The 23,261-nt window shown below is 39.4% G+C and overlaps 1 protein-coding gene and 1 pseudogene across 3 annotated transcripts in view; one reads left to right on the top strand and one right to left on the bottom strand.

The window, feature by feature from the left end:
* PUM3 (pumilio RNA binding family member 3) overlaps positions 1-21,609 on the top strand; it is a 43,946-nt gene extending 22,337 nt beyond the window's left edge. For 2 of the 3 annotated variants that reach the window (XM_063081018.1, XM_063081017.1), the window contains exons 13-18: positions 1,096-1,176; positions 10,543-10,685; positions 11,523-11,745; positions 14,210-14,297; positions 16,590-16,680; positions 19,464-19,735. In XM_063081018.1, the coding sequence (XP_062937088.1) occupies positions 1,096-1,176; positions 10,543-10,685; positions 11,523-11,745; positions 14,210-14,297; positions 16,590-16,680; positions 19,464-19,596 (759 nt within the window). In that variant the 3' untranslated portion in view covers positions 19,597-19,735. Of the gene's footprint in view, positions 1-1,095; positions 1,177-10,542; positions 10,686-11,522; positions 11,746-14,209; positions 14,298-16,589; positions 16,681-19,463; positions 19,736-21,527 lie in introns of those variants that run through there. The other variant, XR_010021899.1, reaches the window with a different exon arrangement.
* LOC134364358 (small ribosomal subunit protein eS8-like) lies at positions 8,483-9,099 on the bottom strand (annotated as a pseudogene).
* Positions 21,610-23,261: the final 1,652 nt, after the last annotated feature.

Below are 23,261 nucleotides of genomic sequence, written 5' to 3'. Positions count from 1 at the left end.
AGTTTTTCTTTTTGAACTTATAATTAGCAGTTTCCTCATTGTTTTTAATTAAAATTTTATTATGTGTCATATTCATCAGACCTGGCTCTGAATGAGTATTGCAAAATCAAATAGCCCTCAAAATTAAAAAAAAAAAAAAAATGAAGGCGTCATGCAGGATACTAAAAAAAATATGCCACAAGCTGTGAAAACAGTTCTTTGTTATCTTTGGGTTTTGTTTTTAATGTAAAGTAGGAGTTCTTTAAATGTTTGAAACAATATCAACATCATGGAGAAAATTGTATTATTTCAAGAGGTAACTGTTGTGAAAGCCACAATATGTATTTGTGTGATCTCGTGCTGCTATACTTTTTTAAAGTAATCATTTTTATCTTATTCTCATATTCAGTATTTAAGTATGCTCTTCTAGTTTATTTTTTTAGTATTTATATTCTAATTATATAGGGTAATTTTAAATAAATTGGACAATATACGAAAGAAAATGAAAAATCATTTCTAATCCTTTAACCCAGAGATAACTACTACATGAGTGTTTTGCCTTCCAGGATTTTCCATGTACATGTTGTATATGGTGTGTGTGTGTGTGTGTGTGTGTGTGTGTGTGTGTGTGTGTGTGTGTGTGTGTGTGTGTGTGTGTGTGTGTGTGTGTGTGAATGTATGTGAAGTTATGTCTGAGTTTATATATTTTCTTTCTCATGATTGGAATATTTTATATATATATATAGTTTTTTTGTTCTTTTTTTTCACTTTATCTTATCACTTGAACTTTCCTTGAGTTTAATTTTCAAGTAGCTATTCATTAACAAGATACCTATTTAGATAGGTATTATATCCTGGTTAGTCTTGGAATATTTGGTAATGAAGAATGTGCTTTTCTGTTTGTTTGGGTTTTTTTTAATCAACCTTGCTTCTAGAATGTGACTAACTAGGTCCTGATAAGACAGAAAGTTTATTTGAATGGCTTTATCCATCTTGTTTGTATTATGTCAGACAAGTTGTTAGTGTTGGTAACCTTTATAAAGTCACTCCATGGGTCAATAAGAGGGAAAAATTATGGGTTTTTTTTTAACCTTTACTGGTTTCCAATTCTTACAGGGCCAATACTCCCATTTGGTTTTACTGGCAGCGTTTGATTGTATTGATGATACTAAGCTTGTGAAGCAGATAATCATATCAGTAAGTAATTCTGAAGGTCTTGAATTTAAGTTGCATTGATACACCATTTGTGGGTTTGTAAGTTTGATTTTATACATGCATATATAAAGACTCTTACCAGTATTTTTTGCCTTCAACAAGTATTTTCTGTTACTTTGTAGTTGTCTCAGTTAAGTCTTACTTTGGAGATTTGCTTTATTCCTATATAAATCATAATCTCGTAACTTGATATTAATACTGTTTTAAATATTTGAGTGGTTAAATCAAAACTTTTGTTTTGGATTAGGATAATGTAGCTTTTTAGACTATATGAGATAGGAAAAATGAAAAATTAGAAGAGCCATGTTTAGATTTCACCAGAAATTCATTTACGTAGTAATTCTTCATTTTCCAGGAACTCATATACAGGCAGAGGATATCTGTCACCTTCACCTCTTCACCTCTCTCTCCCTATGGAGAAATGACTTCTGAACAATGACTCAGTTTATCAATACATCTGTGCTGAGTTGAACTGATAAGGAAGAAAACTCATAAAACTCACTCAGTTGTGATGCTTCTTAGAGTTTTCATGAAAGCTTTGTCGAGTCAGATTAAAAATTAGTACTGAAATTAAAATACAAGCTTCCTTTGTACATTTCAGCAGTTACTTCTAGCCTGGCATAATGACCATAAAGTGGTAATACTTGAATATACTTGAATGTAGTTTATCCCTAAACTTGTTTTAGAAAAGCTGAACTGCCCTCTGGGAAAAACGCCAAAATAAAAATTGCATTCTGAACTATTTATTTTTCCTTTATCCTGCAATAGCTTTCCCTTTTTCTGACTTCTGATTCTGTGATTGTGTCTTCTCTTTCTTTTCTTTATTTTTCGTGTGCCAGTGGTGTTGGATGCATCGTGGAGGTGGCAAGGGTGGGGATAAGAAATTGCAACATTGTTAGCAGTGACCAAAAATGTAAACATTTAGAAAAACATATAATCTGTATAGATTTAGGTCATTCATCTGAAAATTATACAATCCTTTGTTTGATACACATGGATACAGCCCTTGAAGAAATCTTAGTGACAAATGGTTCTTTTACATCAGCAGGGAGAAGCATATGGATGATTCAGGAAGAGCTTACGTGTTGTCAGCTGGTGGTGCTATGGCCTCTCTCTGTAGCCTATCTGGACCTGTAGAGCTGGGTGTAGTAGAAAAAGTGTATCAGCTAGTGCAAGGGAAAAGGATTTGTTTTCTTAGGTGCCAGCTGTAGGTTACAGTGTGTGTGAATTTCTCATGCCCTTGCTGTCGTTTTCCAATTTTGCTCTTGATTATTTTAAGATTGTGATGACTTTCTTTGGGATAGGATTGTGGGAAGAAACAAGTTGGCAGGACCTTCATGGCATAAACTGAGTATGTTGACAAGTTCCTTGTGACTTTATTACCCTTTTGACTCCAATCAATGATGATTGTTTTTCATTCCCATGACAGAGATGTGAGGCCATAGAATTGACTAATGAATAAAGGTTGTTTCATGAAAGTGGATACAGACTGGGCTATTGAAAGTTTGCTTTTGTTTAATATTTTCATGACAACTAAAATTTGCATAACTGTTCCAAATGGATTTCAAGAGAAACCAAACATCCTTCAGAATTTGCCAGAATTGTGTGCTAGATTAATTTTTTTCCAAAGATTTATTCCACTTATAGTTGCTGTTGAAACAGTTTTAATTCCTTATGCTTATCAGTTTGATTCCCACAATTATTTAAGCCACATTCCTTGTGACTTTCTTGTACTTCGGGCAGCTTTCCTTGAGTGGCCTGATTTGCTGATCTCTTGCCTCTAACTGACAAATGCTCAACAGGTTCTGTGTCTCATTAAACTATGTAGCTAGTGATAAAATTCTGGAATGCTAATTGCTCTTGCATTTTCCCCCCCATCCACCACAAAACCTGTTGTAGTATGCAGTGCTTTTTAAAAATAACCAAGAAAGCTTAGTGTTGCTAAGCATTCTGTCCAGAGTACCCAGACTTTCCAGAATGTCAGGTTGAAATTACAGCCTGGTCAGCTAAGCCCTTCACATTTCATAATGTATAGAAACTGTTTCTCACCTACTTTACTTTCCAAAATAAACATGCTTATAAAATTTGATTCAGTTTACCCTGAAGTCACTGATACAATGCAGCTGGTTTGACAGCAATGTTCCTAGGAAAGGAAGTAAGTATACTGGCCAGTTGCTGTTTGAGGGTGAATAAGTATTGATACATATTTTTAAATGTACTAGCTTTAAAATATATAGAAAAGTATAAAGAATAATACAGTGAACACCCAGTCTAACTTGACAAATACAGTTCAAGTTCAAGCCCTCTGTGTGCCCATCCCTGATCCTGTATCCCCCCCTCACCTCACACCTACTGTGATGAGTTCAGCATTTATTATTCGTACACATTTCCTTATCCTTTCATCCTGTATCATTTTGCATGTTTACAAGTTCTATGTAAATGATGTTGTATGTGTTCTTCTGCAACTTGCTTTTTTCTTTTGGCATTATGTTTATAAGATTCAAGGATTGGTAAACCTTTTTTATAAAGGGCCAGATAGTGATTATTTTAGGCATTGTGGGCCATATGTGGTCTCTGTCACATATTCTTTTTTGTCTTGTTTTTGTTCTTATTTGTCTTTTTTTGTGACCAGTAAGGGGATTGCAACCCTTGGCTTGGTGTCATCCGCACCGTGCTCAGCCAGTGAGCACACCGGCCATCCCTACATAGGATCCGAACGCGCCGCACTCTCCCAAGTGCGCCATGGGGTTGGCCCTTGTTTTTGTTTTTTTAATAACCTTTTGAAATGTAAAAACCATTCTTTGCTTGCAAGATGTGCAAAAACAGGCTGCAAGCTGGACTTGACCCATGGGCCATAGTTTGCCCACCCCTGTTCTAAATCATTCATGTTTCACTGCCAAAATAGTATTCTCTATATATGAATATACTGCAGTTTATTTTTCTATTTTCCTTTTGATGGATATTTAGGTTGTTTATGATTTTTAAAACTGTATTTTAATTCTTATTAGTTTTTGCTGGTTCGAATAATTTTGTGAACATTCTTGTATGTGTCTCCTTGTGTATGTGTGAAGAGTTTCTCTAAGGCATTTACTTAGCAGGATTGCTGGGTTGCCAGATATGCTACGCGTATGTTTATATAGAGTCACGTGTCTGTATTTCCCATCCAGCCACTACAAAACGTATTGCATTATGCAGTGCTTTTAAAAGTAGCCAAGAAAACTCAGTGTAGCTAAGCATTCCATTCAGAGTAAATGGATTTCCTAAAATGTCAGGTTGAAATCATATCCTGATAATCACTCCTTATTTTCTGTTAAGAACAAGTTCCAGTCCAGTCACCAGATAATATTCTGTGATCTCCCAGCCAGATGTGGTCTCCCCAGCCTCTCAACTACTGTAGTCTTTGTCTTTGCCATCCTTTTAAAAAAAAAATTTATTTCTTTTTGATTATTATTATTATTATTATTATTTACATTCTAAGATGTGGAGCAGTTGCGGGGAAGGGGAAGAAGGAAAAGGTGAGGGCTAGAGTGAGAGGAGGAGGTAGGAGAGGCCATGGTAGAGGCGCACAGGCCCCCCCCCCCCCGCACCCCCCATTCTGGCAGGCGAGTCCATGGGGCTTCTGGCGACAGCCCAGGCGTTTCTGCACTGGATGCAGACTTAAGGGGGTGTGGCTGAGGCCCTTGGCTCCCCACCCCCACCTGCCCAGGCTTGGGAGCCTGGGGCCTTGAGTGGTGGCCTGCTGGTCGTTGCTGGGCTGGATATGGATGTCAGATGTGGGGATGGTGCCTGAAGCCCTTGGCCCTCCTCCCACCACAGCTTGGGATCCTGGGGTCTTCTGGTCCTTCTAGGTTTTATAGATGTTCTTTGGTAGTGTTAGACCTTTACTGGTTGATATCAGAACTTTGTCTCTGATTTGTGGGGGGGGGGGGTTTCTTTCAGTTCTGTATTAGATTATTCACTATTTGCTATTCCCACCACTTAAACTGTGCACTGGAAATAATATGTTGTCCTTTGCTTCTAAAATGGGGGAACTTCCTGTGGGAACCAGCACTTTAGCCCTGTGGTTGGGCAAAATTGCTGCTTTGCTGCTGATTCTCCAGGGAAGTCTTTTTGTGCAGCTCAGGTTTTAATTGTAAGCACTTCTGGGTCTTGTGAGGTCCAGTACACCTGGGGTGTGTAGAAACTCTGACCTGGGCCTGAGTCTTTTCAGCAAACTGCACCCCCTGCAGTTCTATATTCCTGACCAGTCTCTACTGAGTGAGTCTGTGCTGACTGGAGGGCAGATCAGCTGACAATGCTGTGCCCCAGTGTTCCCCGGTGGCCTGTCTCCCCTACTGTGCATGCTCCAAACACTTCCTATGGGAAGGGCCATGCACCATTCTCTTGTGATGACTCACTGGCCTTAGAGTTGATCCTTTTTTCAGTTGTCTGTGGCCCCTCACTCCTATGTGGGTCCATGGGAACCCTGTTAGGGCCACCAAAGCCCTCTTCTCCCCTGCCACCTCCAAGCAACTTCACACAAAGGGCACAGCTGGGGCTTTTGCCAGCTTTTGCTCCATGGGCTCACCAGGGCCAGTCTTGAAGTGGCTGGGGCTTGAAATGATCACAGCAGTCCTTTCTTTCTCTCATTGTGGCTTTTCCTGCCTTCATGAACTATGTAGGTCTCTCCTCCTCTTCCCCTGAGCTCTATTGGCGCCAGCTTGGCAGCCATTGCTATTTTAATAGTTGTAAATTAGTTGATTGTGGGAGAGAGTGAGACTGGGACCATCTATTCTACCAACTTGATCAGAAGTGCACCATCCATTTGTTTAGCAGTTAGTTATGATCTGCCCCAAGGTCATAAATTCAGAAACATTCTTTGACTGGACACACAGACCAGGTATGAATGGGCAGAAAGGGGAAGAGGCTGTGGACCATGAGGAATGGAGACAGCACACACCCTGTTCAAGGTGGTGGCCACCACCCAGCTCCAACCTCTGGCAGTATGAGCTCCATGCCAATAAACCTTCCAATTCTTCCCCCCATTGAGGTAAAATGCAAATAACAAAATTTGTCTTCCTAACCTTTTTTAAGTGTACAGTTAAGTGGTATTAAGTATACTCACATTATTTTGCAAACAATCTCCAGGAATTTTTTATCTTGCAAGACTGAAATACTATACCCATTAAACTAGACCTTCCAATTTTTGAGTGCAGCCAAATAGGTGGACTTCTGGATAAAGTCACCATGTTAGAATGCTCCAGAGCCTGCCTCATGATCTAAACTTCCCTCTGCAGTTCTTTTATCCAGTATTTAAATCTCTCATTTTTTGTTTTTAACATTTCATTAACTTTCTTGCCTTTTCTGCTAAATGTTAGCTTGTTGTGATTAAAGCAGTCTGCATTTCTTTTTGTCCCCACACACAACCTACCATAAAAGTGTGTACTCCATAGGCTCAATTCTCAGTAACGTCTTGCTTTATGCATTTCTGTTCTCCACTGAAAATGCATGTGCATTTGAACCCTCCTTCCTGAGGACACCCTTCAATTTTGACCTTTACCTTTCCTTTTTAAAAGAGGATTGGCAAAACAAGAGTGCCAAGGAATCTGGCAAGGGTTCAACATAAGGAGGTCAGAGCTGGCCAGAGATGTCTTCAGAAGAGAGGTCTTTTGTTCTCCCCATGCTGTCCTTCTGTTCACATGCCTGCTTTACAGCATAAGAAGAAGTTACAACAAATGGGCCCTGTCATGATTTTCTCTAAGTTGATTCTCGTAAGGGGTAACTAAGCCAAAACCTTTAAAATTGGACCTTCATTGTTGGCATTTTCTCTCTTGTGAGAGTAAAAATTTATGACTCCATTAGCTTTTCTTAATCTCCATAGTTAAGGATGCTGTATATTAAGAGGTGTGTTTTTAATATGAAAATAATTCTTTCATAGCAGTTTTCAGTTTGCAGGGTGAATTTTCTGATGTGCTCCTGGTCATAGTTCATGGGTCAGGCAGGTGTATCATTTTCTTTTACAGATAAGGGAATTAATGCACAGAGAGGTTAAAGGATTTGCCAAAGGCTACACAGCTTGAACTCAAGGCTCCAGAGACCAAATTCAGCACAAAATTAACTATGCCATAGCTGTCTCTTATCTATTTATACATATTACTGGAATAGTTAATACTCTCCAGGTGCTAATTTAGAAATTTCCCTCCTCTTTCTCTGTAACCCAGGTTAAAGAGAAATAAATTAGTACTCCATAATATAGTAGCACTTACATACTGTTTCCTTTATTTTTTCAAAGATATATGATTTTGATGGTAGGGGAAAGCTGGAATGAGGGTGAGATGGGGGAGAATTAATAGATACTACATTTTTAAGTAAGCGTTTTTAGTTTAATAGAATGTTTAATTTATAAACATCGCACTCTTTCAAAAGCCTTAATTAAAATGAGTTTAGATTCTAAATTCCTTAATTACAAGCTTCAGAAAGTCCAGGAATTTGAGGACTAGTCCTTGAGTAGTATTTATACATAGGTTTTATCTGTATCCTGAAGTCCCAGTTTCTCGTGTTATAAAACTATTTCTGCTTAAGCCGTATATGTTGGATTAGTGCGATCCACAGAGAAAGTTCAGTACATTGAGAAATATGTTGCACTTTTCATACCTCCTCCCTTTCCTCCTTATATCAAGAAAAAAAATGTTAACTAAAAATAAAAAGTAGCCATTATACTTGTTCACTGTATACTCCCCCATTTTTTTTCTCCCTCATAAAAACAAGGGTTTTAAAGGTGGTATATTCCAGGGTCCTTTTTTTTGAGGACAGGAAAGTTTTGTTATTGTTGATTTAAGACTGTAGAAATTGGCCTGGCCTGTGTACCGTTCTCACCTCTTTCTTTTAACAAATTAACAAATTGAACAACAAATTAAAGCATCCGTCTTCTTTTATGAGTTTAGAAGAGTTAGAAGTTAAAATTTAAAACAGGTTCCTAAAGGTAAACTAAAGGTACCCGATATTTGGGGCACTAAATGCTTCATTATCAAAAACACATATATTGAGTCCACTTTGGGGCTTGTTTACCTTCAGATTACAAAACAGCTCCCTACCCTGCAGTAAGTTCTGTACAATTTTTTTTCTGTCTTCCCTTGTATTACTGAAATTTTAAATTAATTTTCTTTGGGTGGTTGAAATTATCTTCATTTTGAGGTGGTTAGATCTATTGAATTTATTCTCTGAAAACTTTTATGTTTTATGTGGGACTCTTTTTTTATAGAACAATAAACACCCTTATCACATGAGCTGAGACAGGAGGGAGGGAGATTTATTTGCCTTTCCGGGCCTTGGTTTTCCTCTCGTTGAGCTCTAGCTCCTGCCCTCTAGCACAGAGCCATCTGTTTGGCCACACTGGCCTGGTCTCGGTGCCATGCATGCAAAGAAGCTGCCCTGCTGAAACTGCTCCTCCAGAAGACTGTGGAGTTGGACATTTTTCTTCCTTTCATCATACTTCTGAATTTTCTTTGATCATATTTTGTGTAAAATCTCTTTCTTCTTGGGGGTTGGCTTGGTCCCATTCTTTTGGCCTGGGACAGTGCATGGCGGGACTCGTACCACTGTGGGTACAGTGTGCTATCAACAAGCACAATGCAGTTCTTCACCAGGGTCATGGTGTGGACTATTTGTTATCACACGCACTGTAGGCAACATCGATGATCCTTGTTTTTCGAGCACTCTGACCCCCAAGAGAAGTTCTTGGGCACAGTACTTCTTGTTAGTTCCCTGCACATGGACCGTGTGGATATGTGGATGCGGTGCGGGCCAGTCTTAGTGTTGGCAGCTGGGGGGAGGAACGGGCAGTTCATACTTCTGCTTCTTGTGGTAGGGCTGTCTCTTGCCCCCTGTCTTGCAGCCCTTGTGCCAGTTGTCCAGAGAGATTCCCATCCCTTGGCACTGTCTGGAAAGAAAAAATCTGTGGTTATCTTCTTCAGACGTAGTTAGCAGAGCTTAGTGGGGAATGGAGTCATGGAAACAGAACATGGTGGTGTGAAGATTATTTAAAATGATAGCTGTACAGCTCTCAGCAGTCTCTGGCTCCTAGTAAGTGCTTAACAAGTGTGAGCTACTGTTATTCCTAATCTTATCATAGGAGGTTGATAAGATTCTTTCCCTTAAGAGGAGGTTGCATGTTTTTGGAAGAAACTCACTAGATTTGGAGCCAGGGGACCGGGACTAGTTGGTGCCCTGCCACTGATACTGTTCCTCATTTGCAAAATTACCCTTTCTGGCTGGATGCTTCACCTGTAAACCTGGCAAGTTGGTCTGAATTCTTTCTGTGGCCCCAGCCAGTTCTAAAGAATCTGTGGTGCTCAAATGCACATGCACTTGAATATTTATAAGGTTTGGTACAAGAAATAGGAATGTTAGGGGAGTGGGGGGAGACAAACTGAAGATTTTTAAACAGTGACTTTTCTGTCTTCAAAAACATCAGAAAATTTACACAGGAGCTTAGTTGGGGTGGGGGTGACATCACGTTTGTCACTTAAATTTCAACAACTAGAGAATGAGGGTTACTGTTCTTGGGTATGTTGATTTAAAATGTCATACAATATAATTTGTAACTGCTGGGTGGAATCTTTTTGGATTCAATTTCCCTTCCCCCTCCGTTTTTGTTTCTCGGTGCAATAGTTAAACAGCCTTTATTTGCCATGAACAAGCAACTTAACTTTAAAAGCCTTTATCCACTTGTTCTATTTAACAATGTATCTTTATCTCCCTTCCCTTACATTTCAGTGGGTGAAATTCTAATAGGAATGTTCTTCATTGATGCTGATGCTTTATTTAAGTGTGGCTGCAAATTAACTGTGTTTTCAGTGATCCAGCAAGCAATGTCCTTAGTAATAGTGGTATAAGAAATATTGGTCATTATGAATAAAGATAACTCCGTTAAATATTTTCTGAGTTCTTGGGCTTGGTCAGTTAACATAAATGGATTGTTCAGTAATACTAGTTACAACAGAGAATCGATTCAGTGTTCCATGTGTAAATCTCTTTGTGCTTTTATGAGACAATTTCAGGGCCCAGCCCGTGGCGCACTTGGGAGAGTGCTGCTCCCAGCGCGGCGACGCTCCCGCCATGGGTTCGGATCCTATATAGGGATGGCCGGTGCACTCACTGGCTGGGTGCCGGTCACGAAAAAGACAAAATAAAATAAAATAAAATAAAAAATAAAAAAATATGAGACAATTTCAGAACTAGTTCCACATTTTTCATTAAGTATGCTGGGGAAAATAGTTGAATATGTATTCTTCCTTACCAGTCAAATCAAAAGTGTACTTTTATTTTGAGAGTGTAGGATTCAATTTTTTTTTATTTATAATTTTATAGGAAATTATCAGTTCTTTGCCTAACATAGTAAATGACAAATATGGAAGGAAGGTCCTATTGTATTTACTAAGCCCCAGAGATCCTGCACATACGGTACGAGAAATCATTGAAGTTCTGCAGAAAGGCGATGGAAATGCACACAGGTAAAAGCAAAGAGAATGGCTTGACTCTATTCCTTTGTTCTGATTCCCCATTAATTTTCAGTAGTGACTACTTTCAGAAACCTATTCACATATGCACAACCCTCTCTCATGCCCCCCCGCCAAACTTCTCAAAGGGTGAATTCCACTTTTAAGTCCATAGATTTTTTGTCTTAGTTTTTCGTGGCTGGCCGGTATGGGGATCCAAACCCTTGACCTTGGTGTTATAGCACCATGCTCTCAACTAGTTGAGCTAACCACCAGCCAACCCTTAATCCTATAGTTTTAACAGATTCTTAAATGTTTATCTTGGAAAGGAAATAGAAGTATCGTGCCAAAAGAACACTTCTGAGCACCTCCTCGCACATAGTAGGCATTCAGATGTGTGGTTTGTTTTGCTTTATTTTTAAAGCTACTGGTACCACATATTTCAGTATCCTACAGTGGAAAGTCTATAAAGTAGTCTAAACGTGTTGTCTTGTGGGATTATTTTGTTGTTTGGGTTTAGGGATTGATTTGTGTGGGTTTTTTTTTTTTTTTTTTTTTTTTTTTTTTGTAGTTGCTGTTGGGTTTTTTGTATTACATAAGCCAAACTTTATTTACTGAGTACTTGTCCACGTCAGGCACTGTTCAGTTCCCAGGTGCACAAAGATGAAAAACAGATAGAACACACTCTGAAATCACTCAATGTCTACATGCTCAACAGAAAGATAAACAATTAAAATAGAGCATGAGACAGACTGTGATAAGCTCTTAGAGGTTTTTGTGATAATAAGATCACCATATTTCCTTTGCCATATATCTTCTTACTTTAATATCTCATTCAACATATTCCAACAGTAAGAAAGATGCAGAGATCCGTCGATGCGAGCTCTTAGAATCCATTTCTCCAGCTTTGTTAAACTACCTACAAAAACACACCCAAGAAGTGGTGCTGGATAAGTCTGTGTGTGTGTTGGTGTCCTGCATCTTGGGATCTGCCACTGGAGACATTCAGCCTGCCATGAGTGCCATTGCCAACTTGGCAGCAGCAGAACTTCACCCCGGGGGCAAGGATGGAGAGGTAATGTGCTGTCATTAAGACAGGCAGGAAAGCTGCAAAATCTTCTTACTGTGGCTCTGTTGTCCATGATTGGCTGTAGGCTATCTTTCCAGCATATTCTATACTATTAATTTCCATTTCGAATTTACTGTGGATTCTTCCTCCCTCAGCCTAGAGTGCTGCCCATTTCTCTATTCCCTTGTGCTCTGTCTGTAGAAAAACTTCCTCATCCAACGTTCCCAGAATCCTTCCTGAAGTCTTCCTTAATCTTGCATCATGAAACAATATTTGCTCTTTCCGATAGTTCCTGCCTATGTTATTCGGGCCTCATATTATTCTGCCTTGCATCTTCAGTTCATTGATTCATACACCTGGTATGTGCTAGACAGTGGCCAACACTGCCTTCCCAAAAGCTGACCATTTGGGGGAGCACCCTATTTAAATAATTATTTACACAAATAATTGCTTAAGTTAGTATTGAGATGAAAGCTATGAAGGAAAACTATAGGTTCTAGGGTATCGTATAAGAATGTGTAAGTGCCATCCTATCCCTAGGAAGGCTTTTTGGAGGCAGTAAAAGCAGCTGAGACCTGAAGGCTTAGTAGCTCAGTGAAAAATGGTAGAAAGAAGATTTTAGGCAGAGGGTACAGCTTGTGCAGCAGCACTAAGCAAGGAAGGAGCCGGGCGTGTTTGAGAGCAGAAGGCACAGGGGGTTGAAAATCAGTGGGCAAAGGGAAGAGGATGGCCGAGGCCAGATCGCACAGGGCCTTTGTCCTGCACTGGATTGTGAGTTCCTGACAAACAGGTGTTTATGGGGAACCTACTATTTTCTGAGGTAGTGGCCTCTGCCTTCACTTAATTTTCACAACAGCCTTTCATTATTATTTCTACAATTTGAGGATATGAAGTAATTTATTATTCAGGTTTCTTGCCTTTCATTCATTAATCAAATATGCAGTAAATTTGTACTGAATGTTTACAAAAGTGTTAAGACATGAAATGACAGGGTCTCAGCCCTTAAACAGCTAGGGATCCATTGGAGAGACACATGCAAGCAAGGCATTACGGTACAACAAGGTAACTGTCACAATGAGTTATGTTCAGGATATGGTGGGAACTGAATAGTAATATCCTGAATTTTAGTCCAAATCTAAAGACTCTCACTAGTACTCTGGGTAATTGTTGGAGTGAGGAATGCTTTTCTGCAAATAATGAAATGCCTCATGGTAGCAGTTAGATGCTTAATCACCATGGTAAGAAAACCCTGGTTCCTAGTGCCAGATTTAGGGCAGCAGCTCAGTGCTGGCATCACTCTGGCTCACTGTCCTTACTGCTGTACTGTCTTTGCGGCTTTCCCAGCCTCAGCCCACATCCTTGCGTCCCAGTCCCAGGCAATAAGAAAAGAGTGAGAAGAGGAAGGCTGTTCCCCCCGGGTCTGGGAAGAAAACCTCCAGACAGGCTTCCCTGATGTTTTGTTGGGCAGAACTGAGTCACATATCCACTTCTGGACCAATCTCTGGCAGAAGCAATTGGATTACCAAGACTGGTTGAGACCAGTTAGGATGTGTCCCCTGAGATCGAAGCAGGGATCTTTAGAAAATGTGAGTGGAGAGGGTGGGGTGTCAGCAGGGAAGAAAGCTGGGGAGGGAGATGCCTGTTAACAACCAAGAGACTTTTCCACAGTAGCAATTACATTGTATTCATCTTTAATTCCCTTTAACCATCTGGGTCAAAGCCTGGTGCGTGGAAATATTTGGTACAGACACATATTTGGTTATGAATAAAATCAATGCCAAGTATTGAGTGCCCAAGGTGCTTCTGACACATAGGATGAGGAAAGAGAAGTGGGCCATGGATCTTAGAGAAGCCTGGGCCCCTGCCTTCATAGAGCAGATGTTGTTGACGGTGGGGAAAGATGAATGCCTAATGAAAGGATATTGAACTGTTGTCTCCCACTTGATAAGGAGAGACCCTAGGTACTGTGGGAACAGTTGGCCCTTGAAAAGGAGTAAGGTTGAGCTGAAGAGATGCTTTCTTGGCCTGCTCATCAGATAATTCCTCTTAGGTAGTCACATATATTTAAGCATCATTCAGCATTGAGCTTTGATGTTTCTGCTGTAGCATTCTGTCCTATAGGTTTATTTGTACCTTAGAACTGCATATTACAATCTGCAAAGTGGTTAGCGTGATCTTACGGTGACCTATGTGGTATTGCTGTTTAAACTAGAACTCTCAAAGCTCAGTCTAAACTGCTTTGCAGTAGCTACGTTATCTCGCTTGACCGTCTTTCAGTCTGGGGAATGGAATGGATCTCTGGTCCCTCTAGGTATTATGGTCATTTGACATAAAGACCTCTTAAGCCTTTAAATGTAGAACTTTCAACTTGGCTGAGTCCTTATCTGTATGGGGTGATATAAAATGAATTGTAGGCAAAGGTGTAGAGGAAAACAGCTTTTTAAATTAACGTGTTCTCCTCCCCTCATAGCTTCATGTTGCAGAACATCCTGCTGGACATCTAGTTCTGAAGTGGTTAATAGAGCAAGATAAAAAGTTGAAAGAAAATGGAAGAGAAGGTAGGCTGTGAAACATGACCTTTTCTTGTATATTGTGTGGAATTTAAGTAATTCCTGGTTTCCTTGAACTTTATACTGGCCATTTAAGTTCAAATGAAATTTTGTCAAGTGTTTAGAAATGATGTTTGTGAAGAAGAAATGATTTAGTGGTTGGAAATAATGCTTTTCCCCCTAGAAATTTGTGTCCAAGAATCCTTTAATTTTCTTTCTCTTTCCCACCTTCCCTCGCTCACTCTGCCTTCCCTTCTCTGTTACTTCAGACTTCTAACCTGGCTTGGTCAGTGCACTCAAATCCCATTTTCTTCCTTGAGGGTGGTGAGAGGGGGTAGGGGACCCCAGCTGTGAATATCATTACCTCAGTTGAAAGGCAAAATGTAGGGGCTGGCCAGTTAGCTCAGTTGGTTAGAGGATGGTCCAGGGTTAGATCCCTATAACACACACACACACACACACACACACATACACACACACACACACACACACTCTCTCTCTCTCTCTCTCTCTCTCTCTCTTAAGAAAAGGAAAGGCATGATATTTATCTCTGAGTTAAAACAGTTTGGGATTTCCATTATTCTGTGTCTGAAAAAGGTGACAGATCATGAATTAATGTCTTCAGGCAAGTTGCAGTGGTAATGGCTAGGGAGCAGTGGAGCAGTCACTTCTCTCTCTACCTTTAAAAATAGGGAGATGTGAGGCTATTTTTCACTGATAATTTGTTTTTTGGTGTTTTTGTTTTTTTGGAAAAGAGAAAGCTTGTAATAAGTGTTAAAGAAAAAATAATGTATTGAATAATATTTTTCATTATTAAAAAAGCTGAAACATAGTTGAGTTTAAGCCAGAAAAGTTGTCCTGTTTACTCTTACAGTTCAAGTTTTCTAGTGATTTTTCTTTCTCAGTTAAAATGTACTAAAAATATGCCCTAAAATATGCTTATTTGGGCCTAGTGTGTTTGTCATTTTCATGTAGCACCAAATGAGTATGTCCAGCTGTGTGTCCAGCTGTTTTGGTTATCCATCACTGTGTGACAAGCCACCTCAAAACTTAGTAGTTTTCATAACAACAATCATTTGATCAAGGTTTGGTGGAACTTGCCTCTGCTCTACTCAGAGTCATCTAGGACTGTTTAGTTTGGGGTTGGAGTACACACTTTTACAGTAGCTTACTCACGTGGCTTGCAAGTTGGTACTCCCAGCATACAGCCTCAGTTCCTCTTCCTAGGCTGCTTGGGCTTCCTCACAAGATGGTAGTTGGTTTTTAAGAGTGAGCATCCCAAAAGAACAAAGTAAATGCATGGTACTTTCATGAAATATCCTCTGAAGTCATTTAATGTCATTTTTTTCTATACTCTTTTGGTCAAGTCAATCACAGAGGTCCACCTGTTCAAAAGAAGACATAGATTCCACCTCTAGATGGGGGAGTGTCAGTATTCTAGAAGAGCACACAGGGCAGGAGATATTATTGTGGTCACCCTTAGAAAACATAATCTGCCCGCCAGCTGTCTCTGACCCTCTTTAGTAGGTGCCATGAAAGGCTGAATAGCCTTGGCCTCTGAATTTTTAAAGGGTTCTTATATTTAGGTATCTTTTAATGAATTATACATTAAATATAATGTCTAACGAAGACATTTGCCTTCAAGGTAGGTTGTCGCTACTTCCATCTGCATCAAATCCTAGCCAACAGAACTTCTCCTTTGTCCAAGAATTAGTTGTACTTAGTTGTCACAGTTAGTAAGATATTAATACCAGGACCTTGGGAATCAGAAGTACTAGAATAACAGAAGATGAATAGTATTTTGGATGGGTGAATGTTTAAGTGTTGTAGAGAGAAATTGCCAGGGGTAAGCTAGAATGGTCACTCTTCAGCCACTGGTTGTGTTCATGGCACCTTCTGGGTGAGTATGTTCATGAGGGAAAGCTTGATTTCAAACAAACAAGAGGTGCTTCTGTCAAACATTTACTCCCTGAGTAACTTTCAGGTCAAGGTTAAGCATTAAATATTACAAAGAAATGCAAACATGACCAAGCGAGCATTTTATAAGAATTCATTGTTTTTCTTGAGTAATCACTGCTAAAAAAAAGTTAGGATTTGGGTCAGAATTCAAAGAAATGGCAGTATTAAAAATGCATTCTATAAATCTGCACGAGAATTTTTAGTGTTAAGGGAGTTGGGTGAGAACTCTTTTTATTAGCTTTTTTATTAAAATATATTTGCAGATTTAAGGACAGTAGAGATGGGGAGTAGGAGTTTAAATCCTGGCAAATAATGTTCACTAAGTTTCAATACATTTTACAGGTTGTTTTGCAAAAACACTTGTAGAGCATGTTGGTATGAAGAACCTGAAGTCCTGGGCTAGTGTGAATCGAGGTGCCATTATTCTTTCTAGGTATGTATAATGTGTCCCTTTCTCTGCATAAGGGCTGGTCATGCAAAAGACATACTTCCCTCACATTTATTTTCAGTTCTACTGTTCCCAGTAGGCTGGTATTATTCTCAGTCACTCACGGTCTAGACAAGTATACCAAATATTAGAAAGCAAATATAACTCTTTCAGTCAGTCCTTAAGACTTTTTTAAACTGCTGTCTTGGATGTCAAGGATCACAAAATTATGAATTCACAAATTATCTTATGATGGTTTCACCACATTTATGGTTTTGACCAAAACATAATTATATTCTTTTTGACGAATAAGTTGTGTCCCTATGAAAACTGTGACAAAGCTGTTTTTTAAATCATGCCTAACTTTACATGTTATTTTCTTTTACTGTTTTCAATGACTCTAAAAGGACTGGAAAAGTATTTGCTACTGAGTCTGTATGTTAATTGTTTATTTCTAACTTAAAATGAGAGAAAACTGATGTGTGAATCGAGGCCCATCTCGGGTATTGTTCCCTGGACTTAGTGTTGAGTTTCTAATTTACAGGTCATTGATATTTCCATGCATTCTGTACCCAGATGAAACCCTTCTGTTAAGAATTTTCATTTTAAAATAGATTTGTATGTTGCTTAGAAGCAATTATGTTAAATGTTTCTTCAATATGTACTTTGATCTGGTACACCTATACTTGCAAACACACACACTCATGAGAGCATTCCTTTATTCAGGTGTATCAGTATCTCCAAATGGATGGGTGTTACAGATCATTTTGTTCATTTCTTATTAAAATCAGTTAATTTTACAGTTGATGTTGAACAGTCAGAATCCATTAGCTGAAACATGAACTTTTTCATTGTGAATTTCTTTACCAGGCATTTGTAGTGTTGACACCTACTGACACATTCTTTAATTACACTCAATTAACTAGAAATTTCAGCAATTCCATGAGATTAATTTATAAAGGTTTTTCATCCTTGAGTGTATTTCAAACATAAGAAGGATACTATAGGTTTATTATGAAGAACTACTTAGGATTAGAAAAGGAGCACATGAATTATTTGAGTTTTTAAATGGAAGTTGAACTATACATGACTTAATAATACAATAATCGTTTTTGTTTGGTTTTTGAATGTTGTAAGGTGCTTGACTTGTTTGGTAAAATTCCTTGTTTGTTTATATTTTACTTAAAACTGATGTTTTATTTTCAGAGTTTTTTTGTTGCGGTGGTAGTTTTTAAAATTTTTTTCTGTTTGTTTTGCTAAACATTTTTATAGTAGGTGAAAAGAGAAAATCACCTTGTATGCCCACTGAAAAATGACTCAGGGAAGCAGACTTCTGTAGCATTTAAGAGCATTGGCTCTAAGACAGACTGCTTGGGTTCCAGTTCCAGCTTACTGTGTAGCCTTGGGAAATTGTTAGCTTTTCTGAGCCTTCATTTTCTTGGTTGTAAAATGAGATTTGTAATAGTCCTAAGGTTGTTATGAAAACTGAATGAGATTATAAATATAAAATGCCTAGCATTATGTCTAATATGTGGCATTTGTTCAATAAGTGTTAACTTGTTTTACTATTATACAGTATGTAACTATGTGGTTAGCCAAGGTGTGTAAGATAAAAACACCTAGTGAGTCACAAATACATGATAAGGGTACTTTTCACCTTTACAGCTTTGCAGGTGGCAAGCTGTACTTGTTGCTTGTCTCCCACAGGCAGTAGAATGCTTCTTGGTGCTGATGAGTTCTCCTCTTTATTGGTATGATAGAAGTTATTGGGACCAGGGACTTTTGAAAATGTCAAGTGATTTCTTTCTAGAATGTGTTTCAGGGGTCAGCATTTACATATGGTCCTGAAGAAGTGGGGAGAAAATAGGAAATGCAGGCCTGGTGTTCTGTGGTCTGGTGCCTATGATCTAGCCCCCATTTAAAGAGAAATTGGCCTTCTGTTACCAGCTGCAGGGACTCCATTCGCTTGCAGCAATAGAGCAATCAGGCAGGGTTCAGAAAACAACGGCTAGGGTTATTTTGTTCAATGGCTAATGTTTATTAAGTGCTTACTAAATGTCAGACTCTGGATAGATGCTTTAGGTACAAGATCATTTAGGCCTCAAAAGACAACCCTGTGAGATAGAAGGTGGGTTCTGTTGTTAATCCTATTCTACCAATCAGGAAACTGGGTCTTAGAGAATTTAAATAGCATGCTCTTCAGTTACTGAGTGTCAGAGGCAGGTTTCATGCCCGAACAGTTAAGCTCCAAGGTAAAGCTCTAGAGTTTCATGAGAAGACACATAACTCTTACCTGTTATACCCCCCACCTTAGCTCTCTGTGTACCCATTTCCTCGTGTTAATCCAGCTACCCAGTGAGCATTTCTTAGCTACTTTCTCTATACGTGTGGTGACATGAAATAAAGAAATAAAATGCAAGGTTGCTGCTCTTGAGCTTGTTATGTAGATGGGGAAGGAAAGATAGAATATGTGTAGAATAATTTTAAGGCAGGATGTAAGTCAGTCCTAAGATGAAGTGAAGATAAGACCAACTCTTTATGGAATGGAGTTAGTTCTACAAATGTCTTTGCTTAAGCGACTCTACCAGCAAGATTCTAAAATAATTTTTATGTGGTTTTATAGGCTACGGGCACTCATCATTCATCTGGTGAATGGAAAAAAATAAATGTATACATAGTTACAAAACTTTAATGAATCCTTTTATACTTTGGCTACAGGTGGTATTTGCTGATGATCTGGGGGGGGGGGTTGTGAAAATTAATTTTTTATAAATTTGTCCTCTCTTCAGCCTTCTCCAGAGTTCTGACCAGGAAGTTGCAAACAAAGTCAAAGATGGACTGAAAAGCCTGATTCCCACTTTGGAAAAAAACAAAAACACCAGCAAAGGAATAGAAACTCTACTTGAAAAACTGACTGCATAGGTGGAGACAGTTAAGAACAAGATGGAATATTGTTCCTGTTCTCTGTTCTGTTTTCCCAGTGCACAAAAGAGAGGCTAGGGTCCACCTGACTGGTAATTTGGGTGCTCTGTATATGTGTTTCTTCTTTGTATAAGAATCTATTTATAAAATTATTTTTTAAAATGGTCTTTTTTTTTTTAACCCCAGCTGTCTCTTCTATTATACTGAGTAGTAAGCAAATCACAGTTGAGGCAGTAATGTGGAAGGTTTAGATCATATGCGGTAGGGCCAACCAAATATATATAAAGTGTGTTTGAATAAGGTAATTCAGGGAAGAAGACATCTTTAGTGAGCAGTTGTCTGAGAAGGCTTCTTGGAAAGGTGGGACATGAGAGGATCATCCTGCCAAAAGAAAGTAGGATGTAGAAAAGAAGAGCCGGGGGGAATCTTTGGTGGGAGCAGCGAGGTGGAAGTTAATGGTTTTGAACTGAACTTTAGGGAGATTTAGGGATTTGATGGGTGTAGCGAGGGGGTACCCTGCAACCGGGGCAGCTGCATTCCTCGCTTTCTTATAGATGGTGTTCCATGTTAGATTATGTTTGAAAATCACTTGGGTAAGTTAAGCTTATAGGTGAAGATGTCCTAGATGAATTTGGGGCTCACAGTGGGAAGCACTATTGAGGTCAGGGCTACTGGGAAAAATTCCCTGTCTCTGGATTTGGGCCTTTCAAGTAAACAGCTCCTTGTGATGAGACTTTCTCCCTTGGTCCCTAAAATAGTCAAAGCCTATAGGGGTTGAGTAAGAAGGATGAAGATGCAGATTTGTCACAGTACAGAAATTTGGATTTATGAGTAGGTAGGGTGTTTGAATTTTAAAACTATAGTTGGCTTTTAGTAACAAAGCTTAAAAGAATTTGTAGATCATTTGGGCTTGTGTATGAATATTTGGCTGCTTTCAGTACAGAGCGCCTTGGTCCTTTCTCTAAGTAGTCTGATGTAACAGGACACCCACTCAGGTCTGTCATTGCAGTTACACCTGCTGGACAATTGGCTGTGCCTTTCCTGTCCAGACTACAAGGTCCCAGGACTACTCCCAACCTATAAGCTACCAGGACTCCACCTGCCACCCTCTCTCCTGCCAGAGTGTATTGAACCCTTCCCAAAGAGCAAGCAAGCTAATAGCTGTAACTCCATTGACATGGATTCTCCCCCTAGCTCCACCCAACTGAGCATAAGGGTGTGGGGAGGGACAGCTAGGGGAATTGGGGATGGAATGAGGAGATGAATGGGGAAAAGGCAACATTAGAACTTCCTTTTATTTAACTAATACATTGTGATTTGTGTTCTCTCTATAAAGGGCCCATTTGGCAGGGGGGTTGGGGGGATGGAACCCTGACATTTGTTCCATCTTTAAAACCAAAAATGTAAAATAACATGTACATAATTTGAAGAGTACTTTTATAAAGCTTGTAACAAAAGAAGTAGTCCTTCCTCTGCCCCACCCCCACCCTCTCAGAACTACCGCCAATTACTCTTAGCTCTGTTAAATTTCTAAATATACTATTTTTATAGTTTTTTTTAATCTGTCAGTTTTAGGTGTTTTTGACTCCCTATTACAGAAAACAAAGTAGGAACTTTTACCGCCACTGTTTCCCCACTTCCTTTCCCTCTCTCTTCCCAGTATAATTGCATCATTCTTGATCAATCAATGTTCAGGGTTTGCATTGTTACACCTATGTCAGTTGTTAAATATTGCAAGTAGTGAACTGTTGTTACATTTCCTCTACCATCTTATTTTTCCTGGAATTAATCATTGCCTCATTTATTTTCATTTGCTTAGTTTCTACATTTCTGTTATTAATTTTCCCCAAACCTTTCATCAGAATTGCTTACACTCTTCTCTCGCAGGCACCATTGGTGACTACCCAACAGCCATTTTCTCCTTTTTTCAGCCTGGCGAGGCTCCCATGTTATTCTAGTATCCAGTCCTTTCCACGAGGCTCAGATATCCTGACTGGTATATTTCAGTGTTTCCCAACCAGTGTGTCTTGAGTAGGCCATAGATGTGCTGAGTTTTTAACAACTGCATGCATTACTCCACCCAGCCACATGCATGTTTACTTCGTGTGTTTTATGTGGAAGAGTGCTGATATGAACTAATCCGAAGGTCCCATTTCTTGAGTGATCTACCTAGGAAGGATCCCGGCCAATGAACCTGGGAAGAGAGGTGGTGTTCCTGGGAAAGATTTCTTAAATCATAGACCCACAGGAAGAGAGCCCCTTTACTGCCTGCCAACTGTGATATGTAAAGGAAGGATGCTTGGAGCTGTTGCACCATCATTAGCAGTGAAAGAAGAGAGCAAACAGGCTGAGTGGCTGAGCAGAAAATAGAATCTGGAACTTTGATGATATTGCTGTTACATAGCCAACTGCTGGAGCCGCATTAGCCTTGGAATTCCGGTTATGTGAGAGAATAAACCCCATTTTTTATGTAGGTCATATTGAATTGGATCTTTAGAAACTTGCAGCCAAAAGCATGTTAAGCTGACTGTCCGAATACTAATTTCCACACTATCCAACATGTCAAGTCAACCAGCACTTCTGCTCTCCCCTGGAGATGCACCTCCCAGCTTTCTGGATGCCCTGAAGAACTGCTGCACATCACCCCCATCAGCCTGAGCCTTCCCTGCATTCTTCTCTTGCTTAAAACCCTTTTCTGAGTGAGGCACAACTGCTGATAGCTTCCTGAGAAAGAATACATGTGAGGTAAACCTTGCAGTCTAAGTGTCTTTATTCTGCTCTCTCATACCCGGATACCTAGTTTAACTGGATATAGAATTCCAGTCTAAAATTAATTTTGCATCAGAATTAGAAAGCTTTGGCCTATATTGTCTTTAGCTTGCAAAGTTGCAGTGGAAGTCCAGTGCTGTCCTTATCCTTATAGGTAGCCTGTTTAGGTGGGTGGGAGGGGACTTCTGCAAATTTACAGCATTTTATTTTATTTTATTTTTTTGGTGGCTGGCCAGTATGGGCCACCCTTGACCTTGGTGTTATAACACCGCACTCTAACTGGCTGGCCAGCCCCCATTTTTTTTTTTTTTTTTTTTTAATCCTCAGCTTTCTCACATTTCAGGATCATTTGCATTGGTGTGTTTTGCATATGTCTGTTTTTCAATTTTCGTGTTGGGCGCTTGGTGAACCATTTGTTAGAAAAGCCAGGCTCTTCCATTCTAGGAGATATTTTGGTGTCGTTTCTCTGATCATTTACATACTCCCCCACACACACCCCTCCGTTTTCTCTATTCTTTCTGTTCTTCGGAACTCCTGTTATTCAGATTTTGAATACAGGTTCAGTCCTCTAATTTTGTTTCTTTTTTCGTATTTTTCATTTCTTTGGCTTTTTGTTTTGCTTTCTGGCTAAGATGTTTCCGTCACTTTCTCTGCCAGCCCTTCCAGTGAAGTGTCCTTTTCTTGTTTCTTGGATGCCATCTCTCTCATGTCTCTGCGGATGTTCTTTTATGGTTGTTTTGTTTTACTTTGTTTTGTCTCTTTCCTGTTGTCTGTTCTCTCTATTTGTTTTGCCTTCCATCTTTGAGGCTTTCCTGGAGAGGTCTTTGCCTCTCTTTATATATTTAAAACACCTAAAACTGACGAGAAAGGAGGCAGGCTTCTCTTGTTCTCCACTG

The sequence above is a fragment of the Cynocephalus volans genome, chromosome 16, assembly GCF_027409185.1.
Source record: "Cynocephalus volans isolate mCynVol1 chromosome 16, mCynVol1.pri, whole genome shotgun sequence".
NCBI lineage: Eukaryota > Metazoa > Chordata > Mammalia > Dermoptera > Cynocephalidae > Cynocephalus > Cynocephalus volans.
Note: the sequence above shows the minus strand (reverse complement) of the source record. Positions and strands in the feature narration are given on the sequence as shown.